The sequence below is a fragment of the Nerophis ophidion genome, linkage group LG04 (assembly GCF_033978795.1).
Source record: "Nerophis ophidion isolate RoL-2023_Sa linkage group LG04, RoL_Noph_v1.0, whole genome shotgun sequence".
In the NCBI taxonomy this organism is placed as follows: domain Eukaryota; kingdom Metazoa; phylum Chordata; class Actinopteri; order Syngnathiformes; family Syngnathidae; genus Nerophis; species Nerophis ophidion.
Genome location: NC_084614.1, coordinates 6433606 through 6458778, shown reverse-complemented (window position 1 = coordinate 6458778; position 25173 = coordinate 6433606). Strand labels below are relative to the sequence as shown.

The following is a 25173-nucleotide window of genomic DNA, read 5'->3' as shown; positions in this document are numbered from 1 at the left end:
TTTCAACCAATTCAAAGCATTCCACCTTCAACACATTCCACTCATCCTGGACATACAAACAACCATTTTTATAAGTTAAAAAAAATTTCAGGAATTCCCAATTTTTTCACCCTTATTTCTGTCGACTACTTCTACATTTTTCAACCTTTTTACTATCCAAAAATTCCTCTTAATCAAAACAAAAAACAAAATCGCTTTTTGAACTGGAAAAATTCAGTTTTTTGCCGAAATTCCCTAATACCTTTTCTTAATGAAAAAAAATTTTACTACTTCAACATTTCTTGACCGATTCAAACAATTCCAACACCAACCAATTCAGTTCATTTGGGACATTCATGCTCCGTTTTCAAAAAAATCCAGCTTTTCCCAAAATTTCCAGGAAATTCCCATTGAAATGAATGGGACATTTTTCAAAGTTCCACAACACCCACATTTTTTATCCGATTCAAGCTGTTCCATTTTCAAAATATTCAGCCTGTTCAACAATTTTGTGCTCTCCAATCGTTCTAAAAAAAAAATCCTGGATTTTCTACAATTCTAAGTTTTCGGGACATTTTCCCCGTTCAAAATAAATTGGCCATTTTTTAAACTTCCCCGATTTCCACATTTTTCAACCAATTCAAAGCATTCCACCTTAAACACATTCCACTCATCCTGGACATACAAACAACCATTTTTATAAGTAAAAAAAAATTTCAGGAATTCCCAATTTTTTCACCCTTATTTCTGTCGACAACTTCTACATTTTTCAACCTTTGTACTATCAAAAATTTCCTCTTAATCAAAACAAAAAAACAAAATCGCTTTTTGAACTGGAAAATTTCAGTTTTTTGCCGAAATTCCGTAATACCTTTTCTTAATTAAAAAAAATTTTACTACTTCAACATTTCTTGACCGATTCAAACAATTCCAACACCAACCAATTCAGTTCATTTGGGACATTCATGCTCCGTTTTCAAAAGATCCAGTTTTTCCCAAAATTTCCTTGAAATCCCCATTGAAATGAATGGGACATTTTTCAAAGTTCCACAACACCCACATTTTTTATCCGATTCAAGCTGTTCCATTTTCAAAATATTCAGCCTGTTCAACAATTGTGTGCTCTCCAATCGGTCTAAAAAAAAAAAAATCCTGGATTTTCTACAATTCCAAGTTTTCGGGACATTTTCCCCGTTCAAAATAAATTGGTCATTTTTTAAACTTCCCCCATTTCCACATTTTTCAACCAATTCAAAGCATTCCACCTTCAACACATTCCACTCATCCTGGACATACAAACAACCATTTTTATAAGTTCAAAGAATTTCAGGAATTCCCAATTTTTTCACCCTTATTTCTGTCGACTACTTCTACATTTTTTAACCTTTGTACTATCAAAAAATTCCTCTTAATCAAAACAAAAAACAAAATCGCTTTTTGAACTGGAAAAATTCAGTTTTTTGCCGAAATTCCGTAATACCTTTTCTTAATGAAAAAAAATGTTACTACTTCAACATTTCTTGACCGATTCAAACAATTCCAACACCAACCAATTCAGTTCATTTGGGACATTCATGCTCCGTTTTCAAAAAAATCCAGCTTTTCCCAAAATTTCCAGGAAGTTTCCATTGAAATGAATGGGACATTTTTCAAAGTTCCACAACACCCACATTTTTTATCCGATTCAAGCTGTTCCATTTTCAAAATATTCAGCCTGTTCAACAATTGTGTGCTCTCCAATCGTTCTAAAAAAAATCCTGGATTTTCCACAATTCTAAGTTTTCGGGACATTTTCCCCGTTCAAAATAAATTGGCCATTTTTTAAACTTCCCCCATTTCCACATTTTTCAACCGATTCAAAGCATTCCACCTTCAACACATTCCACTCATCCTGGACATACAAACAACCATTTTTATAAGTTAAAACAATTTCAGGAATTCCCAATTTTTTCACCCTTTTTTCTGTCGACTACTTCTACATTTTTCAACCTTTGTACCATCAAAAAATTCCTCTTAATCAAAACAAAAAACAAAATCGCTTTTTGAACTGGAAAAATTCAGTTTTTTGCCGAAATTCCGCAATACCTTTTCTTAATTAAAAAAAATGTTACTACTTCAACATTTCTTGACCGATTCAAACAATTCCAACACCAACCAATTCAGTTCATTTGGGACATTCATGCTCCGTTTTCAAAAAAATCCAGCTTTTCCCAAAATTTCCAGGAAGTTTCGATTGAAATGAATGGGACATTTTTCAAAGTTCCACAACACCCACATTTTTTATCCGATTCCAGCTGTTCCATTTTCAAAATATTCAGCCTGTTCAACAATTGTGTGCTCTCCAATTGTTTAAAAAAAAAAAAAAACCTGGATTTTCTACAATTCCAAGTTTTCGGGACATTTTCCCGGTTCAAAATAAATTGGCCATTTTTTAAACTTCCCCCATTTCCACATTTTTCATCCAATTCAAAGCATTCCACCTTCAACACATTCCACTCATCCTGGACATACAAACAACCATTTTTATAAGTTAAAACAATTTCAGGAATTCACAATTTTTTCACCCTTATTTCTGTCGACTACTTTTACATTTTTCAACCTTTGTACTATCAAAAAATTCCTCTTAATCAAAACAAAAAACTAAATCGCTTTTTGAACAGGAAAAATTAATTTTTTTGCCGAAATTCCGCAATACCTTTTCTTAATTAAAAAAAATGTTACTACTTCAACATTTCTTGACCGATTCAAACAATTCCAACACCAACCAATTCAGTTCATTTGGGACATTCATGCTCCGTTTTCAAAAAAATCCAGCTTTTCCCAAAATTTCCAGGAAGTTTCCATTGAAATGAATGGGACATTTTTCAAAGTTCCACAACACCCACATTTTTTATCCGATTCAAGCTGTTCCATTTTCAAAATATTCAGCCTGTTCAACAATTGTGTGCTCTCCAATTGTTCTAAAAAAAAAAAAAATCCTGGATTTTCTACTATTCCAAGTTTTCGGGACATTTTCCCCGTTCAAAATAAATTGGCCATTTTTTAAACTTCCCCCATTTCCACATTTTTCAACCAATTCAAAGCATTCCACCTTCAACACATTCCACTCATCCTGGACATACAAACAACCATTTTTATAAGTTGAAAAAAATTTCAGGAATTCCCAATTTTTTCACCCTTATTTCTGTCGACTACGTCTACATTTTTCAACCTTTGTACTATCAAAAAATTCCTCTTAATCAAAACAAAAAACAAAATTGCTTTTTGAACTGGAAAAATTCAGTTTTTTGCCGAAATTCCGTAATACCTTTTCTTAATTAAAAAAAATCTTACTACTTCAACATTTCTTGACCGATTCAAACAATTCCAACACTAACCAATTCAGTTCATTTGGGACATTTTCAAAAAATCCAGCTTTTCCCAAAATTTCCATGAAATTACCATTGAAAAGAATGGGACATTTTTCAAAGTTCCACAACACCCACATTTTTATCCGATTCCAGCTGTTCCATTTTCAAAATATTCAGCCTGTTCAACAATTGCGTGCTCTCCAATCGTTCTAAAAAAAAAAAATCCTGGATTTTCTACAATTCCAAGTTTTCGGGACATTTTCCCCGTTCAAAATAAATTGGCCATTTTTTAAACTTCCCCCATTTCCACATTTTTCAACCAATTCAAAGCATTCCACCTTCAACACATTCCACTCATCCTGGACATACAAACAACCATTTTTATAAGTTGAAAAAAATTTCAGGAATTCCCAATTTTTTCACCCTTATTTCTGTCGACTACGTCTACATTTTTCAACCTTTGTACTATCAAAAAATTCCTCTTAATCAAAACAAAAAACAAAATTGCTTTTTGAACTGGAAAAATTCAGTTTTTTGCCGAAATTCCGTAATACCTTTTCTTAATTAAAAAAAATCTTACTACTTCAACATTTCTTGACCGATTCAAAGAATTCCAACACCAACCAATTCAGTTCATTTGGGACATTCATGCTCCGTTTTCAAAAAATCCAGTTTTTCCCAAAATTTCCATGAAATTCCCATTGAAATGAATTGGACATTTTTCAAAGTTCCACAACACCCACATTTTTCAAGCTATTCAAAGCATTCCAACATCAATACATTCCACTCATCCTGGACTTTCAAACCAGCCTCATCTAGTTTTAGAGTCCTTCTCAACTTATTTAAACTGATTGATGACTTTGCAAAGAAGCTGATGATAAGAAAAAATGTTGGATGTGGTTTTTTTTATGAGCTTTTCGCACAGTTTGTTTTTACTATGGCGTGTTTCTTCCAGCTATTGCCCTGATCTGCCAGTATGTAACCAAGGAATGGAAAGATGTCCAAGTGGCGTACGCCGACAGAGACAACTCGGATGAGGTATCCAAGGTGCTGTCCTATCTGGAAGTGGTGGAGAAGGCCAGGCACAGTTGTGACGAAACCGAGGTCATTACTTTGATTGAGGAACACAACTTGGAGAGAGAGCAGCTTCTTACAGACCACCTCAAGTCCAAATCGGTGAGTACCTCTTTGCGTTATTTCATCGTACTGAACGCTGAATGTGACGCATTGACGCTTCCGGTCAAATTGTTCCCTAAAAGCCAAAGCTTTTGAATACCTCATTCGCTCCACTAAGGCACCTAGAAGATTGTTAAAAGGAACTCCTTCTCCTGTAATTATTGATGTCTGTACATCACATGCAGGTTGAAGGGGAACTGCACTTCTTTTGTCTATCCTTCAAAGTCCTTATATAAGATGAAAACACTGGTTTTTGTTTTTTATACACCAGCAAAAGTCAATTTCGCCTATAAAGCACACTAAAATACAACCTACAAGCTGTAAGCATACCGTATTTCCTTGAATTGCCGCAGGGCATATAGTAGATTAGATTAGATCGGGGGTGCCCACACTTTTTCTGCAGGCGAGCTACTTTTCAATTGACCAACTCGAGGGGATCTACCTCATTTATATATATCATTTATATTTATTTATTTATGACAGAGACATTTTTGTAAACAAGTTAAATGTGTTTAATGATAATACAAGCATGTGTAACACATATAGATGTCTTTCTTTCACAAAGACAAGAATATAAGTTGGTGTATTACCTGATTCTGATGACTTGCATTGATTGGAATCAGACAGTAATGATGATAACGCCCACATTTTCAAATGGAGGAGAAAAAAAGTAGTCCTTTCTGTACAATACCACATGAAAGTGGTTGGTTTTTGGCATCTAATTCATCCAGCTTCCATACACTTTACAAGAAAAACATTGGCGGCAAATTCCGTAGCTTGCTTGATTGACATTCACGGCACCCGAGGGTCTTGTGAGATGACGCTGGCTGCTGCCAGTTCATTATTATGAAAAAATGACAGAGAGGAAGGCGAGAAACACTTTTTATTTCAACAGACTTTCGCGCCGTCCCTTCCGTCAAAACTCTAAAGGCCGACTGCACATTTCCTATCTTCACAATAAAAGCCCTGCTTCATGCTGCCTGCGCTAACAAAATAAGAGTCTCGGAAAGTGATGTGCACGCCAGCTTTCTGAGGGATCGCTTGTGCACGCCAGTTTTCCGAGACTCTGTATTTAGTTAGCGCAGGCAGCATGAAGCAGGGCTTTTATTGTGAAGATAGGAAATGTGCAGTCGGCCTTTAGAGTTTTGACGGAAGGTACGGCGCGAGAGTCTGTTGAAATAAAAAGTGTTTCTCGCCTTCCTCTCGGTCATATTTTCATAATAATGATCTTGCAGCAGCCAGCGTCATCTCACAAGACCCTCCGGTACCGTGAATGTCATTTAAGTGACGTCTTGGTGAAGATTGATGATCACTCATTTTTAGGTCTATTTTTTTAAAAAGCCTGGCTGGAGATCGACCGACACACCCCCCGCGGTCGTCTGGTAGCTCGCGATCGACGTAATGGGCACCCCTGGATTAGATAGTGCTTTATTTATTCCGTCAGGAGAGTTCCTTCAGGAAAATCACAATTTTCAGCACAATCCCATTCAAGATCAGACAAACATTACAGAGAGACAGAACAGGATCGCTGACGGGTCTGCCGGCTTCCAGCGCCCCTTACAAAAAAAAAATAGATACAGGTAAACAAGGGGGGTGGAATGGGAGGAAAAAATAGAAGATTAAAATAAAATAAAATACAATACAAATCGGTCTTAGCCTGGGCCCTGGAGAGGGGGTGCAGACCGAGGCCAAGGGAAAAAAAACAAGAAAAAAAAAACAACAACTCATAGCCATAGAACACATCCCTCTTCCATGTGTGTAAGAGGGAAACATCAAACATCAAAGAACACAGAGGACATTAAAGACATTAAAGCAGCAGATACAACCAGACACTTCTACATACAGCTATGAATAAAAAGTAAAAGCAACATATCCACTGTGGTGGCCTCTGCGGTGTTCCACGCCATCGTCCGCTGGGGTGGAGGGAGCATAGCCAGAGACAGGAGCAGACCCAACAAAGCAACCAGGACAGCCGACTCCACTCTCGGCCAGCGTCCAGTTCGCATGGATGAGCGAGGATACGTCCAAGGTGACTGAGGCGTCCGACACCCGCTCACCCAGCCAGGACACCGCGAAGCCTCTCCGTCCCGGCGCTCAGTGCTAGCTCCTTAGCCCTGCTCCCTCATCCGCATCTCCTCCAGTCCCTCCAAACCGACTCCGGTGTGGCAGACACCCAGCAGCTGGTCTCCATGGCCAAAAGGCTCCCGGGAGGCAGATCCAAAAGTCCACAAAAAAAGCACAGCAGAAGTCGCTAAAGTGCCACCCCTTGTCACACAGTCCCGGACCAAAAGGCAAAAAAATATAATAAGACATGAAAACAAAAGGATGACACAAGAGCACAGAGTTCCTGCCAACAGCAGCCACTACAGCAGCGCCATCTTGGAAAAGCATGCGCCTGCCTTGAATTACTGGCGGGTCAAACTCGCTTCCCAAAATAATTAGCGCATGCTTAGTATTACCGCCCGGTCAAACTCGTGACGTCACGAGCGACACTTCCCCTGTCATCATTTTCAAAATGGAGGAGGCTGATTTCAATACCGGTAAATTTGAAATCGCGTAAAGGGAAGAAGATTAAGAGCTATTCCGTAGGATCTGACCGGCCACATCAAACATGAGGTGGACGCGGGAAAATACTGCGGCATGGTCATGCTGGACATTCAGAAGGCCTTTGACACCGTTAACCACGCTATACTGTTGGATAAGCTCCGAGCAATCGGATTCGACCAAACCTCATCGAGCTGGATGCAATCTTACTTGGAGGGGAGGAAACAGGTTGTAGAGGTGAACGGCACCATGTCCCCTCCCCTCTCAGTGGAGTCCCCCAAGGCAGTATACTAGGACCTTTACTGTTCCTAATATACGTAAATGACATGCTATCAGCATGCCACTGTGAATTGTTCCTGTATGCGGATGACTCGGCCCTGCTGGTATCCGGAAAGGACAAGTCACAGGTGGAACAAATCTTCAGTGCTGAACTCCTCAATATTTGCACCTGGCTCGCAGACAACAAGCTATCCATACACTTAGGTAAAACGGAATCCATCCTATTTGGGTCCCATATCAAACTTAAGAAGGTCAGTGACTTCACTATAAAGGTGGGTGACATTGTTATCACCAGGAAGGATGAGATCACCTACCTAGGTTCCATTCTAGAGGCTAATCTTTCCTGTGATAAAATGGCAACCAAGGTGATCAAAAAGGTCAACCAAAGAACGAGATTCCTCTACAGAATCTCCTCTCTGGTCAACAAAAGCACCTTTAGGATTCTAGCGGGAACTCTCATTCAACCCTTCTTCGATTACGCTTGCACCTCCTGGCACCCCAGCACCTCCAAAACCCTCAAATCTAGACTCCAAACATCCCAGAATAAGCGAGTCTGGTTACTTTTAGACCTCCACCCCAGATCACACCTCAATCCAACCCACTTCTCCAAAGTGGGCTGGCTCAGGGTGGAGGACAGAGTAAAACAACTTGCACTGAGCCTAGTCTATAAAATCCGCTACACCTCCTTGATACCGAAGTACATGTCGAACTACTTCCTTGACGTAAATGACCGCCATAACCACAACACCAGGGGGAGCTCCACAAACCACGTTAAACCCAGATTTCGATCTAACAAAGGTCTTAACTCATTCTCTTTCTAAGCCACATCAATGTGGAATGCACTCCCAACAGGTATAAAAGTAAGTGCATCTCTATATTCCTTCAAAAGCGCTCTAAAACAACACCTCCAGGCAACTTCAACACTTTACTAATACCCTCCTCCATTCACATCCCATCTCCCCGGATTATAAACAACTCAAATGTACTTCTAATGTATATACTTGTTCTTATGCTATGTGAACTCACTATGTTCTCTGCTGGCTGTACATATCCTACTAAGTAAGACCTACACTGTTTCAATGTCCACATTTCTCTGTTGATGCAATTGTTGATGACTGAAGTTCTGATATCAACCAAAGCTCCTCATCCCACCCCCCGGATTGTAAATAATGTAAATAATTCAATGTACATACTATGATGATTAACTTGTGTGATGACTGTATTATGTTGATAGTATATATTTGTACCATGAATTGATTAACGTGGACCCCGACTTAAACAAGTTGAAAAACTTATTGGGGTGTTACCATTTAGTGGTCAATTGTACGGAATATGTACTGAACTGTGCAATCTACTAATAAAAGTATCAATCAATCAATCAATCAATGTAAGGTCCAAGCTTACATCACACTCAAATTTTTACTGCATGCCTTTGGTAAGTGCTGGAGTGAGAAGAGGTTTCAAAATAATTAGCGCATGCTTACTTTTACCGCGTGCCTTTGGTAAGCGCAGGAGTGAGACGAGGTTTTAAATTAATTAGCTCCCCGGCGGCAATTCAAGGAAATACGGTATATGTAATTCAGTAACAGACACATTCATGTGTGTCTTTCTGGCCATCTCCGGGTCTAAGTTGGCTGTCAAAGCTGACCAACTTGTGGGTTTATGTCCACAGCCTTCTACTTTCCCCAATTTCTGAGGCCACGCAGCAGCTCAATATGTCGCTAGTTAGCTCTCTGTGATCACGGCGTTGCTAAAATTAGTTTCTCTCTGTTAGCACCTCTAATAACAATATTTTTTGTATTCAGATCGCGGCATGTAAATGGAGTAATGTTTGTGTTTTTTAGAAAGCTTTATGTTACAATAGTGCAATACATTAGCTGCATTGTTAGCCACCTTGTACTGGCCATGTTTTACGACTTAGAATGTATAGAAAAATCTAAACATGTGTAAGTGTATATGTCATGTAGTAACATTCATAATAACATGTAATATATACATGATGTAAGTATACATGTCATGTACTAACATTCATAATAACATGTAATATATGCATGATGTAAGTATATATGTAGTATCTAGTAACATTCATAATAACATGTAATATATACATGATGTAAGTATATATGTCATGTAGTAACATTCATAATAACATGTAATATATACATGATGTAAGTATATATGTAATGTAATAACATTCATAATAACATGTAATATTTACATCTTTTGGTCATTTAAGCATACCCAGAGCATACATTTAAAAAACCCAACGCAGTTTGTTGGTTTTTTTCTTCAAGACTGATTTTTACTCACTGCAGACTTTGTGAGAGTCAACAAACATAATAAAACATCACTTACTGTACAAGGTCTGCTGTCACTGGGATGCCAACTGCTAGGATGTTCATATATTCCCGTTTAGATGCAGAATGTCTCATAATCCTTGCAAAGAAAGGGGGGTCTTTTTGTGTCGTCCTCGCCAGTTTCAGGTCCTAAATGGCGGTCAAAGTGTACCAACTTGTCAGAATACCTACTCAGACGTCTCATGTCCAGGTGAGGTGATCTAGAATTAACTGGCAGGGAAGTGAGGAAGCAGCAGACCACTCCATGATGTAAATCTAGGGACAAAGGAAGTGATCACTAAAAATAGTTTGTCTGCGTTAGCACTTCTATTAACAATATCACTAACACTTGTTGATAGTCAAGTCACCAAATGTAAACGGAGTGTTTTTAAATAGTTATTTATTGGACTTTATGGGTGAGATGAAGGATAAAGGAGCTACCTTTGGCTACGCTGTAAGCAGACTTTTATTTAATATTTCAAATCCATCAAAAAATGTTATCTTGTCTTTCATTATGATTGTGAATGATATGCAAAATTCCCCAAAAATGTGCAGTTCCCCTTTAAAGTTTACTCGGCACTTATTTCTTGGTGTTGTTTCAAGCCAGGCTATTAGCATGCCTGCTCCTGGCTTTCCCCAGTACTTGATAATGATACTTGGGATACTAAGAAATGCAGTTTATTTGATGATTATTAACTTAGGGGAGTGGCTCCACACTGTGTATGGACATACAAGATTAGCTGCTAGCCGCTTGTCAGCCGGGGGACTACAAATAGTGTCAGCCAGAGGGGATGTGGTTTGTAATTGGCTGTGGTGATGGTCTACTTCAGGGGTGCCCATTACCAGTCGACCCCGGGGGGTGTGTCAGTCGATCTCCAGCCAGGCTTTTAAAAAAAATAGACCTAAAAATGAGTGATCATCAATCTTCACCAAGACGTCACTTAAATGACATTCACGGTACCGGAGGGTCTTGTGAGATGACGCTGGCTGCTGCAAGATCATTATTATGAAAATATGACCGAGAGGAAGGCGAGAAACCCTTTTTATTTCAACAGACTCTCGCGCCGTACCTTCCGTCAAAACTCTAAAGGCCGACTGCACATTTCCTATCTTCACAATAAAAGCCCTGCTACATGCTGCCTGCGCGAACTAAATACAGAGTCTCGGAAAACTGGCGTGCACAAGCGATCCCTCAGAAAGCTGGCGTGCACATCACTTGTGCACGCCAGCTTTCTGAGACTCTTATTTTGTTTGCGCAGGCAGCATGAAGCAGGGCTTTTATTGTGAAGATAGGAAATGTGCAGAGTTTTGACGGAAGGGACGGCGCGAAAGTCTGTTGAAATAAAAAGTGTTTCCCGCCTTCCTCTCTGTCATTTTTTCATAATAATGAACTGGCAGCAGCCAGCGTCATCTCACAAGACCCTCGGGTGCCGTGAATGTCAATCAAGCAAGCTACGGAATTTGCCGCCAATGTTTTTCTTGTAAAGTGTATGGAAGCTGGATGAATTAGATGCCAAAAACCAACCACTTTCATGTGGTATTGTACAGAAAGGACAACTTTTTTTCTCCTCCGTTTGAAAATGTGGGCGTTATCATCATTACTGTCTGATTCCAATCAATGCAAGTCATCAGAATCAGGTAATACACCAACTTATATTCTTGTCTTGGTGAAAGAAAGACATCTACAGTATATGTGTTACACATGCTTGTATTATCATTAAACACATTTAACTTGTTTACAAAAATGTCTCTTTCATAAATAAATAAATATAAATGATATATATAAATGAGGTAGATCCCCTCGAGTTGGTCAATTGAAAAGTAGCTCGCCTGCAGAAAAAGTGTGGGCACCCCTGGTCTACTTGTTCATGCAAATTGTCCAATACTGATTGGTACATCTCCACCTGAAAAGCTTTGTCACCCCCCCAGGTGTGGAGAGCGTTGCTAAAGGAAATGCCTCTCCAGTCAGCACTAAAGATCCTGGGGAAAATGACATTCAAAAAGGTGCTTCAGCCTGGTAGTTCGGAAACCGAAGCGCTGTGTGAGAGAATCCGCAGCGAGGCAGCGCTAAAAAAGGTATGGCCTTTCAGCTTCATCTTGGCATACAGTTGTTTTTCTGTTTTCTAGCCAGTGCTCCTTGTTTCCCTCCAGGCAAAAGTGCACCCATTTAGCATCCAGTTGGCTGCTGAAAACTACAAACGAGGCCAAGGCTATGAGGGGAAAAGTAAATGGGAAGCAGACGCCGACATCCTCAAAGCCCTGGACTTTGCTTTTTACAAGAGTTTCTTTGTAAGTGGTATGCAACAAATATACAGCATCCATTTGCTGAATTGAGCTGTTCTTTTCCAGAATGTGGAGCGAGTGGGAAAAAGGTTCATTGTGGCCGTGGATGTGAGCACGTCCCTGACCAGTATGGTCCCAGGGACATCAGTCAGCACTGCAGTCGCGGCCGCACTGGTTGCAATGGTAAGTGAAGTGAATTGAATTATATTTATATAGCGCTTTTCTCAAGTGACTCAAAGCGTTTTACATAGTGACACCCAATATCTCAGTTACATTTAAACCAGTGTGGGTGGCACTGGGAGCAGGTGGGTAAAGTGTCTTGCCCAAGGACACAACGGCAGTAACTAGAATGGCACAAGCGGGAATCGAACCTGCAACCATCAAGTTGCTGGCACGGCCACTCTACCAACCGAGCTATGCCGCCCGTAAGACCCTAAGGCAGGGGTAGGGAACCTATGGCTCTAGAGCCAGATGTGGCTCGTTTGATGACTACACCTGGCTCTCAGATAAATCTGAGCTGACGTTGCTTAACACGATAAGTAATGAATAATTCCACTTGTAATCACAGTGTTAAAAATAATGTTCAAAATATAAAACATTCTCATGCATTTTTAATCCATCCGTCCGTTTTCTACCGCACCTGTTCAAGAAGTTGCGTTAATGGTAAGAAGTTTTTTATTTATTATTGGTTAGTGTGGGGCTTGCCCTCCTGGGGGTTCTTCAGACCCCCAAGCACCGACATGAGAGCCTGTTTCAGGGTTACAATATTGTTTTGTTTTTCAATAAGTCACTCAGTTGCTTTCCAGCGATTGTCTGTTTCTCTTTCGTTCTCGCTCGCGCTCTGGCTCCAGCCCCAACCCCGTCTCTCCTCCTGGCTGCTCCTTATAACATAGTGACAGGTGATTAGATAACAAGGCCCAGGCGGGCCGTCTACGCACCTGTCGCTGATTTAGAGGCCGGTCCTGGCACACCTCAGTTCACTGCAGGCCCACAGGCCACGCCCCCCTCCACAGTTAGCTTCAGAATAACAATGTTATTACAAAGAATGAGAGACCTATTATACTCTAGAAATGTTGGTTTTACTTAAAAATGCACATGTTTAGTTGTGTTCAGTGTTAAAAAAAAAATATTACATGGCTCTTACGGAAATATATTTTTAAATATTTGGCTTTTTGGCTCTCTCAGCCAAAAAGGTTCCCGACCCCTGCACTAGGCTAATGGCTTCTCCAAGAGCTGATATGTAGCCAGGACTCAAGATAACATGGAGTCTAATCAAAGTGACCAGACCACAAGTGTTAGTTAAAGTTGCCCTACAAAAAAACACACACCTGTGGTAAGTTCTCAAGAAGCATTGCCTGATGTGAACCAAGCCTCGCACAAAAGAGCTCACAAATCTACGATCAAGATTTGAACTTGCATAAAGTTGGAAGGGGTTCCAAAAGTATCTCTATAAGGCAGGGGTGCCCACACTTTTTCTGCAGGCGAGCTACTTTTCAATTGACCAACTCGAGGGGATCTACCTCATTTATATATATCATTTATATTTATTTATTTATGAAAGAGACATTTTTGTAAACAAGTTAATTGTGTTTAACACATATAGCATGTGTAACACATATAGATGTCTTTCTTTCACCAAGACAAGAATATAAGTTGGTGTATTACCTGATTCTGATGACTTGCATTGATTGGAATCAGACAGTAATGATGATAACGCCCACATTTTCAAATGGAGGAGAAAAAAAGTTGTCCTTTCTGTACAATACCACATGAAAGTGGTTGGTTTTTGGCATCTAATTCATCCAGCTTCCATACACTTTACAAGAAAAACATTGGCGGCAAATTCCGTAGCTTGCTTGATTGACATTCACGGCACCCGAGGGTCTTGTGAGATGACGCTGGCTGCTGCCAGTTCATTATTATGAAAAAATGACAGCGAGGAAGGTGAGAAACACTTTTTATTTCAACAGACTTTCGCGCCGTCCCTTCCGTCAAAACTTTAAAGGCCGACTGCATATTTCCTATCTTCGCAATAAAAGCCCTGCTTCATGCTGCCTGCGCTAACAAAATAAGAGTCTCGGAAAGCTGGCGTGCACAAGTGATGTGCACGCCAGCTTTCTGAGGGATCGCTTGTGCACGCCAGTTTTCCGAGACTCTGTATTTAGTTAGCGCAGGCAGCATGAAGCAGGGCTTTTATTGTGAAGATAGGAAATGTGCAGTCGGCCTTTAGAGTTTTGACGGAAGGTACGGCGCGAGAGTCTGCTGAAATAAAAAGTGTTTCTCGCCTTCCTCTCGGTCATATTTTCATAATAATGATCTTGCAGCAGCCAGCGTCATCTCACAAGACCTTCCGGTACCGTGAATGTCTTTTAAGTGACGCCTTGGTGAAGATTGATGATCACTCATTTTTAGGTCTATTTTTTTTAAAAGCCTGGCTGGAGATCGACTGACACACCCCCCGCGGTCGACTGGTAGCTCGCGATCGACGTAATGGGCACCCCTGCCTCAGAGGATGTACATCCATCCATCCATCCATCCATCATCTTCCGCTTATCCGAGGTCGGGTCGCGGGGGCAGCAGCCTAAGCAGGGAAGCCCAGACTTCCCTATCTCCAGCCACTTCGTCTAGCTCTTCCCGGGGGATCCCGAGGCGTTCCCAGGCCAGCCGGGAGACATAGTCTTCCCAACGTGTCCTGGGTCTTCCCCGTGGCCTCCTACCGGTTGGACGTGCCCTAAACACATCCCTAGGGAGGCGTTCGGGTGGCATCCTGACCAGATGCCCGAACCACTTCATCTGGCTCCTTTCGATGTGGAGGAGCAGCGGCTTTACTCTGAGTTCCTCCCGGATGGCAGAGCTTCTCACCCTATCTCTAAGGGAGAGACCTGGAAACTCATTTCGGCCGCTTGTACCCGTGATCTTATCCTTTCGGTCATGACCCAAAGCTCATGACCATAGGTGAGGATGGGAACGTAGATCGACCGGTAAATTGAGAGCTTTGCCTTCCGGCTCAGCTCCTTCTTCACCACAACGGATCGATACAACGTCCGCATTACTGAAGACGCCGCACCGATCCGCCTGTCGATCTCACGATCCACTCCTCCCCCACTCGTGAACAAGACTCCTAGGTACTTGAACTCCTCCACTTGGGGCAGGGTCTCCTCCCCAACCCGGAGATGGCACTCCACCCTTTTCCGGGCGAGAACCATGGACTCGGACTTGGAGGTGCTGATTCTCATTCCGGTCGCTTCACACTCGGCTGCGAACCGATCCAGTGAGAGCTGAAGATCCCGGCCAGATGAAGCCATCAGGACTACATCATCTGCAAAAAGCTGAGACCTAATCCTGCGGTCACCAAACCGGAACCCCTCAACGCCTTGACTGCGCCTAGAAATTCTGTCCATAAAAGTTATGAACAGAATCGGTGACAAAGGACAGCCTTGGCGGAGTCCAACCCTCACATCCTTCAGGATGTACATTACGTAGCAAAAAAATCATTCTTTCACTTCATTCCGCCAATGTTTCTGATAACATGCTGCATTCATTTTGCCTTCAATTACAACCAAGGTGAGCGACTTTGCAGGCCATTAACCTGCTTTGTCGATAAACCCCTCTCATTATTTCCCTTGTGTGTCCTCAGGTGTTTGCCAGAACAGAGAAGGGCACGCGTGTGCTGGCATACTCTGAAGGAGCTTTGAAGCCGTGCGCCGTGTCAGCCGACATGACCCTCGCACAAATGACCGATAATCTCATAAAGGTGAAGAACCTGAAACGTGTGTTGTTTTTGTGATTCCACAACATAATGCTGTGTTCCAGATCCCCGGAAAGAGCACTGATTGCACTCTTCCAATCACATGGGCCATCAAGAAAGGCACACCTGCAGACGTCTTCATCATTCTCACCAACAACGCTTTGTCGCCTCACTCCGCCAACCCAGTGGCCACGCTAAAGAAGCACCGAGAAGTACATTTCGATGTCCACACAATGCGTCTTTATGAATATAGTGAGCAGTAATCAGATCACATGGTTCTTCCGTCAACAGAAATTAAGGTGCCAGTCCAAGTTGGTGATTTGCGGGCTGACCTCAGGTGGGGGAACCCTGGGGGACCCGGGGGACAAAGGTGTACTGAACATCAGCGGCTTTGATCTCGGAGCCTTTACCGTCATCCGTAACTTTGCCAACAACCTGGTGTAGAAGTGGTGCCAAACATGGAATTGTATCGTTTTGTCTGCAAAATGAAGGCTCAATTGGCTCAGACTAGAACGTAGAGTGCAACTAATCAAAGAACATGAAGTGTCCAGCAGGCTGGGAGTCACGAAAATGTGCTCTTAGGCGATGGTTTCATACCGGGCTGGCAAAGCAATCAATGAATTCAACTGGTTGTTGAAGAGGTGAATGCTAGCTTGACTGGCTGCAGTTACACTTGAGGACAGAATTAAAATGACATTTGTGTTCAAGTATCTTCCAAATAGGTTGTCCATGCAGCTTTTCCTCTAATATTTACTTTGCAAACACAAACAACCACTTGATAGAAGTACCAGGACCGAAATGATTAGCCCTCTTGATGCTAACAGGCAGCTGTGTCATTTTCGCTAGTGTTAGTTTTCCACTAGTCCCACTAACATCTCCTCAGCAACCCCAGCCCATTCCTCTGTGGCAAACCTCTCAAGTGCCCCCACATTGGATGGTCTTCTGCCATGGACCTGGGTCTGCAATTCTCCCCAAAACATTCTTCATGGGATTAGTGCAGAACATTGACTTTGACCCCCTGGTGGTAGTTCTTCACCAGGAGTGACGTAGGCTTTGATTTGTTAACATGTTGGAAGACTTTAAGGTTTTACTACTTACGTATAAAATACTACACGGTCTAGCTCCAGCCTATCTTGCCGATTGTATTGTACCATATGTCCCGGCAAGAAATCTGCGTTCAAAAGACTCCGGCTTATTAGTGATTCCTAGAGCCCAAAAAAAGTCTGCGGGCTATAGAGCGTTTTCCGTTCGGGCTCCAGTACTCTGGAATGCCCTCCCGGTAACAGTTCGAGCTGCTACCTCAGTAGAAGCATTTAAGTCTCACCTTAAAACTCATTTGTATACTCTAGCCTTTAAATAGACCTCCTTTTTAGACCAGTTGATCTGCCGCTTCTTTTCTTTCTCCTATGTCCCCCCCCTCCCTTGTGGAGGGGGTCCGGTCCGATGACCATGGATGAAGTACTGGCTGTCCAGAGTCGAGACCCAGGATGGACCGCTCGTCTGTATCGATTGGGGACATCTCTACGCTGCTGATCCGCCTCCGCTTGAGATGGTCTCCTGTGGACGGGACTCTCGCTGCTGTCTTGGATCCGCTTTGAACTGAACTCTCGCGGCTGTGTTGGAGCCACTTTGGATTGAACTTTCACAGCATCATGTTAGACCCGCTCGACATCCATTGCTTTCGGTCCCCTAGAGGGGGGGGGGGGGTTGCCCACATCTGAGGTCCTCTCCAAGGTTTCTCATAGTCAGCATTGTCACTGGCGTCCCACTGGATGTGAATTCTCCCTGCCCACTGGGTGTGAGTTTTCCTTGCCCTTTTGTGGGTTCTTCCGAGGATGTTGTAGTCGTAATGATTTGTGCAGTCCTTTGAGACATTTGTGATTTGGGGCTATATAAATAAACATTGATTGATTGATTTATTGACTAAGCCGTGTGTGACCCAGATCCAGTTTTGCTGCTGACTGCATGAGGTTTTGAACCGATGGCTTGTACAGTCCAGGTAGAGAACGACACTTGGTCCCGGGTGGAGGAGTTGAAGTATCTCGGGGTCTTGTTCACGAGTCAGGAAAAGATGGGGAAGGAAATCAGCCGGAGCAGCTGGGGCAGTATTGCGGTCTCTCTGCCGCACTGTTGTGACGCAACAAGAACTGAGCCAGAAGGCAAATCTTTCGGTCTACCGAGCTATATGCTTTCCTACTCCCACCTGTGGTCATGAAGTGTGGGTCATGACCGAAAAAATAAGATCACAGATACAAGCGGCCGAAATGAATTTCCTTCAGACGGGTGGCTGGCATCTCCCTTAGAGATAGGGTGAGAAGTTGAGTCACCCGAGAGAGACTCTGAGTAGAGACACTGCTCCTTCGCTTGGAAAGGAGCCAGCTTAGGTGGTTGGGGCATCTTGTGCAGATGCCTCACAAGCGTCTCCCTAGGGAGGTCCTCCTTGCACGTCCCCCTGGAAGGAGACCCCGGGGCAGGCCAAGGACCAGATGGGGGGGGGGGGTTTACATCTCCTCTCTGGCCTGGGTATGCTTTGGGATTCCCCAGGATAGAAGTTGCTAATGTTGCTCTGGAGAGGGAAGTCTGGGGGTCTCTGCTGGAGCTGTTGTCCCTGCCCCCCCATTTGAAGATGGATGGATTTCTTGCCAATATTTTTCTTTAAGACTCTTTACACCTTGACTAGATTCCTACTTCCAAATGCACTGAAGCAACCCCACAGCATGATGCTCACACCACCATGTTTCACTGTGTGGACCGTGGTCTTTAACTTGTACCCTTCTTTTTACAAACATAGGCGGTGTCTTCATGGCCAAAGAACTGTAGTTTAAATAGACTCCCTTTTTAGACCAGTTGATCTGCCGTTTCTTTTCTTTTTCTCCTATGTCCCACTCTCCCTTGTGGAGGGGGTCCGGTCCGATCCGATAGCCATGTACTGCTCGCCTGTGTATCGGCTGGGGACATCTCTGCGCTGCTGATCCGCCTCCGCTTGGGATGTTTTCCTGCTGGCTCCGCTGTGAACGGGACTCTCGCGACTGTGTTGGATCTGCTTTGGACTGGACTCTCGCGACTGTGTTGGATCCACTATGGATTGAACTTTCACAGTATCATGTTAGACCCGCTCGACATCCATTGCTTATCCCCTCTCCAAGGTTCTCATAGTCATCATTGTCACCGACGTCCCTCTGGGTGTGAGTTTTCCTTGCCCTTATGTGGGCCTACCGAGGATGTTGTAGTGGTTTGTGCAGCCCTTTGAGACATTAGTGATTTAGGGCTATATAAGTAAACATTGATTGATTGATAGTTTAGTTCCATCTGAGCAAAGGACACACTTATCAGTTTGCATGGCCTATCTCTAGTTTGTCCTTGGCATACTTCAGTCCGGCTCCAATGTGTCTCTTTTGCAAGAAGTGGACTTTACCTTGATCTGCAGTCCAATCCTGTTTGGGGCTGCAGTGATTGACTTCTTTTGAGACTACAGTTCAAGACTTGGCCAAGTCATTCGCTGGTGTCTTGGCACTTTTTCTGGGGTCTTAGACTGATCTTTCACTAGCTTTGTTTATCAGAATCTGTGAAGTCTTTCGTGTCCTCTGCCAGGCAGTCTTTGAATTTCTTGATCCTTTCCAAGACACTAACTAACTTTGTGTATCCATCTCCTGCTTTGTGGTCGTGTCTCTTTTGCAAGAAGTGGACTTTACCTTGATCTGCAGTCCAATCCTGTTTGGGGCTGCAGTGATTGACTTCTTTTGAGACTACAGTTCAAGACTTGGCCAAGTCATTCGCTGGTGTCTTGGCACTTTTTCTGGGGTCTTAGACTGATCTTTCACTAGCTTTGTTTATCAGAATCTGTGAAGTCTTTCGTGTCCTCTGCCAGGCAGTCTTTGAATTTCTTGATCCTTTCCAAGACACTAACTAACTTTGTGTATCCATCTCCTGCTTTGTGGTCGTGTCTCTTTTGCAAGAAGTGGACTTTACCTTGATCTGCAGTATTGATTGACTTCTTTTGAGACTACAGTTCAAGACTTGGCCAAGTCATTCACTGGTGTCTTGGCACTTGTTCTGGGGTCTTAGACTGATCTTTCACTAGCTTTGTTTATCAGAATCTGTGAAGTCCTTTGTGTCCTCTGCCAGGCAGTCTTTGAATTTCTTGATACTTTCCAAGACACTAACTAACTTTGTGTATCCATCTCCTGCTTTGTGGTCGTGTCTCTTTTGCAAGAAGCGGACTTTACCTTGATCTGCAGTCCAATCCTGTTTGGGGCTGTAGTGATTGACTTCTTTTGAGACTACAGTTCAAGACTTGGCCAAGTCATTCGCTGGTGTCTTGGCACTTGTTCTGGGGTCTTAGACTTATCTTTCACTAGCTTTGTTTACCAGAATCTGAAGTCTTTCGTGTCCTCTGCCAGGCAGTCTTTGAATTTCTTGATACTTTTCAAGACACTAACTTTGTGTATCCATCTCCTGCTTTGTGGTCATCAATGTTAAGTTGTTGTTTTTTAAGTCTAAACTGATTTATTTAGTTTTCGGCATGATGCTTTCAGTGTCAACCATCTTCTTCACTGCCCTACAGAGTCTTGTGTTCATTGTTTGGATTCCAACACTTGACTGCTGGGAGTTTTGAAGGGGGGGCTAATCATTTTGACTCTTGTCATGTTTTTGTGAAGTAACTTGGATCCTGTGTACGAATAAACAGACCGACCCTTGAGGGCTGATTTAGCGGGTGTGAAGAAAGCGAAAGGGTTTCATATAGTTATCCCACTGATTTATATTTATTGAATATTAGCATTGTTTGCTCATTTGAGTTACTGCTTTAATGACAGTCTGTTTGCTTTCCACCATGTCGGATTAACACTAAAAAGCAGTCTGTCCCTTGTCGAATGTTTCAGGAAAAATATAGCCATGCGTTTTGGAAAGGTCTTTTTTCACTGGTACTATTTTAAATAGAATAATGTGTTACATTAGGAAAAGGCCACTTTCTGACACTGTACCACAGTAGTTGTGCTGAATGGAAATGTAACTGTGGAGAACATATTTATTGTTACAATAGTAGACAAAACTGCTTGTAACTTCCGGTAGGAATGTCAGAGAGACATGAAACAAAAACCACTATGTAGGTCTCACTTAGACCTACATTTGAAGAATTAACATACTTTGGCAAAAAATCAACAGGAAGCTTGATATTTTCACTTCAATACAACAACTGCATTACTTTCACAATGCATTAAATAGTGCCACCAAGGCGTCTTCAACCGTGGGGCTTGGGGGCAGCAGCCCAAGGCGCGCTCGCACCTTCGCACCCTAATTTGACCCCCCTTGCCATATTTCAAAACTCACCAAATTTGACACACACATCGGTATGGAGCGGCAGACCAACTTATTAAGCAACCAAACCCCAACAATGAAAATTGCGCGCTAGCGCCCCCTAGGAAGAGACAAAAAACAGACCGCTTGTAACTTCCGTTAGGAATGTCGTAGAGACATGAAACAAAAACCTCTATGTAGGTCTGACTTAGACCTACATTTCCAATTGGAACCTTCTGTAGCAAAAATCAACAGGAAGTTGGCAAAAACCCCTTCAAAACAAAATGTTCACAAAAAATTCAATTTTTGTCTCTTTGTACTGAAATTTGACACCCTTAAAATGCTTCAAAACTCACCAAATTTGACACACACATCGGTATGGAGCGGCAGACCAACTAATTGAGCAACCAAACCCCAAAAATGAAAATTGTGCGCTAGCGCCCCCTAGGAAGAGACAAAAAACAGACTGCTTGTAACTTCCGTTAGGAATGTCGTAGAGACATGAAACAAAAACTTCTATGTAGGTCTTACTTAGACCTACATTTCCAATTGGAACCTTCTATAGCAAAAATCAACAAGAAGTTGGCAAAAACCCCTTCAAAACAAAATTTTCACAAAAAATTCAATTTTTGCCTCTTTGAACTGAAATTTGACCCCCTTAAAATGCTTCAAAACTCACCAAACTTGGCACACACATCAGGACTGGCAAAAATTGCGATCTAGTGAAAAAACCAAACCTTAAAACTCAAAATTGCGCTCTATTGCAATTTTTGAATAAAACGCAGAAACAACTGCTCCTAGGAAGAGGAAACAGATAAAACTGCTTGTAACTTCTGGTAGGAATGTCGGACAGACATGAAACAAAAACCTCAATGTAGGTCTCACTTAGACCTACATTTTGATGATTGGCATCTTTCGGTTAAAATCAACAGGAAGTTGGCAATTACCCCTTCAAAATAAAAGTTTTGTAAAAAGCCGTCACCTTTTTCCAGACAAAACTGCTTGTAACTTCTGTTAGGAATGTCGTAGAGACATGAAACAAAGACCTCTATGTTGGTCTGACTAAGACCAAGGCTTCAGTCGCGGGGGCAGCAGCCGAAGCGGAGCAGCCAAAGGCGGACCCGACCAACGCTGCTTGCAGCTTTAATTATTGTTACAATAGTAAACATCATATGATGTTTTTTGGGGACGGGAATCAGCAACCCCAAGTCCGAGTCCATGGTTCTCGTCCGGGAAAGGGTGGAGTGCCATCTCCGGGTTGGGGAGGAGACCCTGCCCCAAGTGGAGAAGTTCAAGTACCTGGTAGTCTTTTTCACCAGTGAGGGAAGAGTGGATGGTGGCGGTAATGCGGACGCTGTATCGATCCCTTGTGGTGAAGAAGGAGCTGAGCCGGAAGGCAAAGCTCTCAATTTACCGGTCCATCTACGTTCCCATCCTCACCGATGGTCATGAGCTTTGGGTTACAACCACAAGGACAAGATCACGGGTACAAGCGGCCCAAATGAGTTTGGGTCTCTCCCTTACAGATAGGGTGAGAAGCTCTGTCATCCAGATGAGGTGGTTCGGGCATCTGGTCAGGATGCCACCGGAACGACTCCCTAGGGAGATGTTTAGGGCACGTCCGACGGGTAGGAAGCCACGTGGTAGACCCAGGACACGTTGGGAAGACTGTGTCTCCCGGCTGGCCTGGGAACGCCTCGGGAGGAGCTGGACCAAATGGCTGTGGAGAGGGAAGTCTGGGCTTCTCTGCTTAGGCTGCTGCCCCCGTGACCCCACCGTGGATAAGCGGAAGAAGATGGATGGCATCAGAAATGAGACTTTTGAGTTTTAATGTAACACAATGAAAGTGACACAGCCGTTTGAGTCCGGGTTCTAGTGCTGATATCAGTCCTGGTTCTAGTGCTAATAACAGTCCTGGTTCTAGTGCTAATAATAGTCCTGGTCCTAGTGCTAATAACAGTCCTGGTTCTAGTGCTAATAATAGTCCTGGTTTTAGTGCTAATAATAGTCCTGGTTCTAGTGCTGATAATAGTCCTGGTTCTAGTGCTAATAATAGTCCTGTTCTAGTGCTAATAACAGTCCTGGTTCTTGTGCTAATAATAGTCCTGGTTCTAGTGCTAATACTAGTCCTGGTTCTAGTGCTAATAACAGTCCTGGTTCTAGTGCTAATAATAAAAGCCTTGGTTTTAGTGCTAATAACAGACCTGGTTTTAGTGCTAATAATAGTCCTGGTCTAGTGCTAATAAAAGTCCTGGTTCTAGTGCTAATAAAAGTCCTGGTTCTAGTGCTAATAATAGTCCTGTTTCTAGTGCTAATAATAGTCCTGGCACTAGTGCTAATAATAGTCCTGGTTCTAGTGCTAATAACAGTCCTGGTTCTTGTGCTAATAATAGTCCTGGTTCTAGTGCTAATACTAGTCCTGGTTCTAGTGCTAATAACAGTCCTGGTTCTAGTGCTAATAATAAAAGCCTTGGGACTAGTGCTAATAACAGACCTGGTTTTAGTGCTAATAATAGTCCTGGTCTAGTGCTAATAAAAGTCCTGGTTCTAGTGCTAATAAAAGTCCTGGTTCTAGTGCTAATAATAGTCCTGGTTCTAGTGCTAATAATAGTCCTGGCACTAGTGCTAATAATAGTCCTGGTTCTAGTGCTAATAACAGTCCTGGGTCTAGTGCTAATAACAGTCCTGGGACTAGTGCGAATAATAGTCCTGGTTCTAGTGCTAATAACAGACCTGGTCATAGTGCTAATAATAGTCCTGGTTCTAGTGCTAATAATAGTCCTGGTTCTGGTGCTAATAATAGTCCTGGTTCTAGTGCTAATAATAGTCCTGGTCCTAGTGCTAATAATAGTCCTGATTCTAGTGCTAATAACAGTCCTGTTTCTAGTGCTAATAATAGTCCTGGTCTAGTGCTAATAAAAGTCCTGGTTCTAGTGCTAATTATAGTCCTGGTCTAGTGCTAATAAAAGTCCTGGGTCTAGTGCTAATTATAGTCCTGGTCTAGTGCTAATAAATGTCCTGGGTCTAGTGCTAATTATAGTCCTGGTTCTAGTGCTAATAATAGCCATGTTACAAATATTTGACACAACATATAGTTGTTGAATTCTGCTCAGTTTATGACTGCACTGTCTGAAGCTGAATAAAAACACTTAGCTGCTGTTTGTCTATGCCTGCTTCTCTACTACATATTCATTGATCGAAACTTTTATTAGTAGATTGCACAGTACAGTACATATTCCCTACAATTGACCACTAAATGGTAACACCCCAATAAGTTTGTCAACTTGTTTAAGTCGGGGTCCACGTTAATCAATTCATGGTCATACATACTACTAGCAAATATGCTTCCAAATCTCTGAAAAGATGAAAATAAAAAACATTGCGTGCAGGCATTCTGCGAGGGCAGGTGTTGGTATAAGCGGGGTCCTTGAAGTGTATTACTTGCAGGCATTCTGCGAGGGCAGGTGTTGGTATAAGCGGGGTCCTTAGAAGTGTATTGCGAGCAGGCATTCACCGAGGGCAGGTGTTTGTATATGCGGGGTCCTTGGAAGTGTATTACGTGCAGGCATTCAGCGAGGGCAGGTGTTGGTATAAGCGGGGTCCTTGAAGTCAGTGGTCCGCAGAAGAATTTTTAATTCATTTTTATTGAAAAAAAAAAATATATATATATATATTTTTTTATTTATTATTAAATCAACATAAAAAACAACATACTCTTACAATTAGTGCACCAACCACAAAAACCTCCGTTTTTCATGACAAAAACGTCCCTTTTTCATGACAAAGGGAAAAAAAAAAAGGGGCCGCGGGACAAATTAGTAAGCGTTGACCGGTCCGCTGATACAAAAAGGTTGGGGACCACTGCTTAAAGTGTATTGCGTGCAGGCATTCTGCGAGGGCAAGTGTTGGTATAAGCGGGGTCCTTGGAAGTGTATTTTTTTTTTTTTTTTTTTTTAAAGGTTTATTCATAAATTTCAACAATTACAAACAGTAAGACAAACAACAATATACAACATTATAAAACATTATGAAAACAGTACAAAACAGCGCCTTGGAAGTGTATTGCGTGCAGGCATTCAGCGAGGGCAGTTGTTGGTATAAGCGGGGTCCTTGGAAGTGTATTGCTTTCAGGCATTCAGCGAGGGCAGCTGTTGGTATAAGCGGGGTCCTTGGAAGTGTATTG

General features: G+C 42.4%; 1 protein-coding gene across 1 annotated transcript in view; it reads left to right on the top strand.

Moving 5' to 3' along the window:
* Positions 1-24148, top strand: part of LOC133550803 (RNA-binding protein RO60-like) — a 50221-nt gene extending 26073 nt beyond the window's left edge. The window contains exons 3-9 of the mRNA XM_061896852.1: positions 4285-4505; positions 11594-11740; positions 11816-11953; positions 12014-12130; positions 15585-15701; positions 15761-15907; positions 15987-24148. Coding sequence (XP_061752836.1) covers positions 4285-4505; positions 11594-11740; positions 11816-11953; positions 12014-12130; positions 15585-15701; positions 15761-15907; positions 15987-16139 — 1040 coding nt within the window. The 3' untranslated portion in view covers positions 16140-24148. The remainder of the gene's footprint in view (positions 1-4284; positions 4506-11593; positions 11741-11815; positions 11954-12013; positions 12131-15584; positions 15702-15760; positions 15908-15986) is intronic.
* The last annotated feature ends 1025 nt before the right edge of the window (positions 24149-25173 follow it).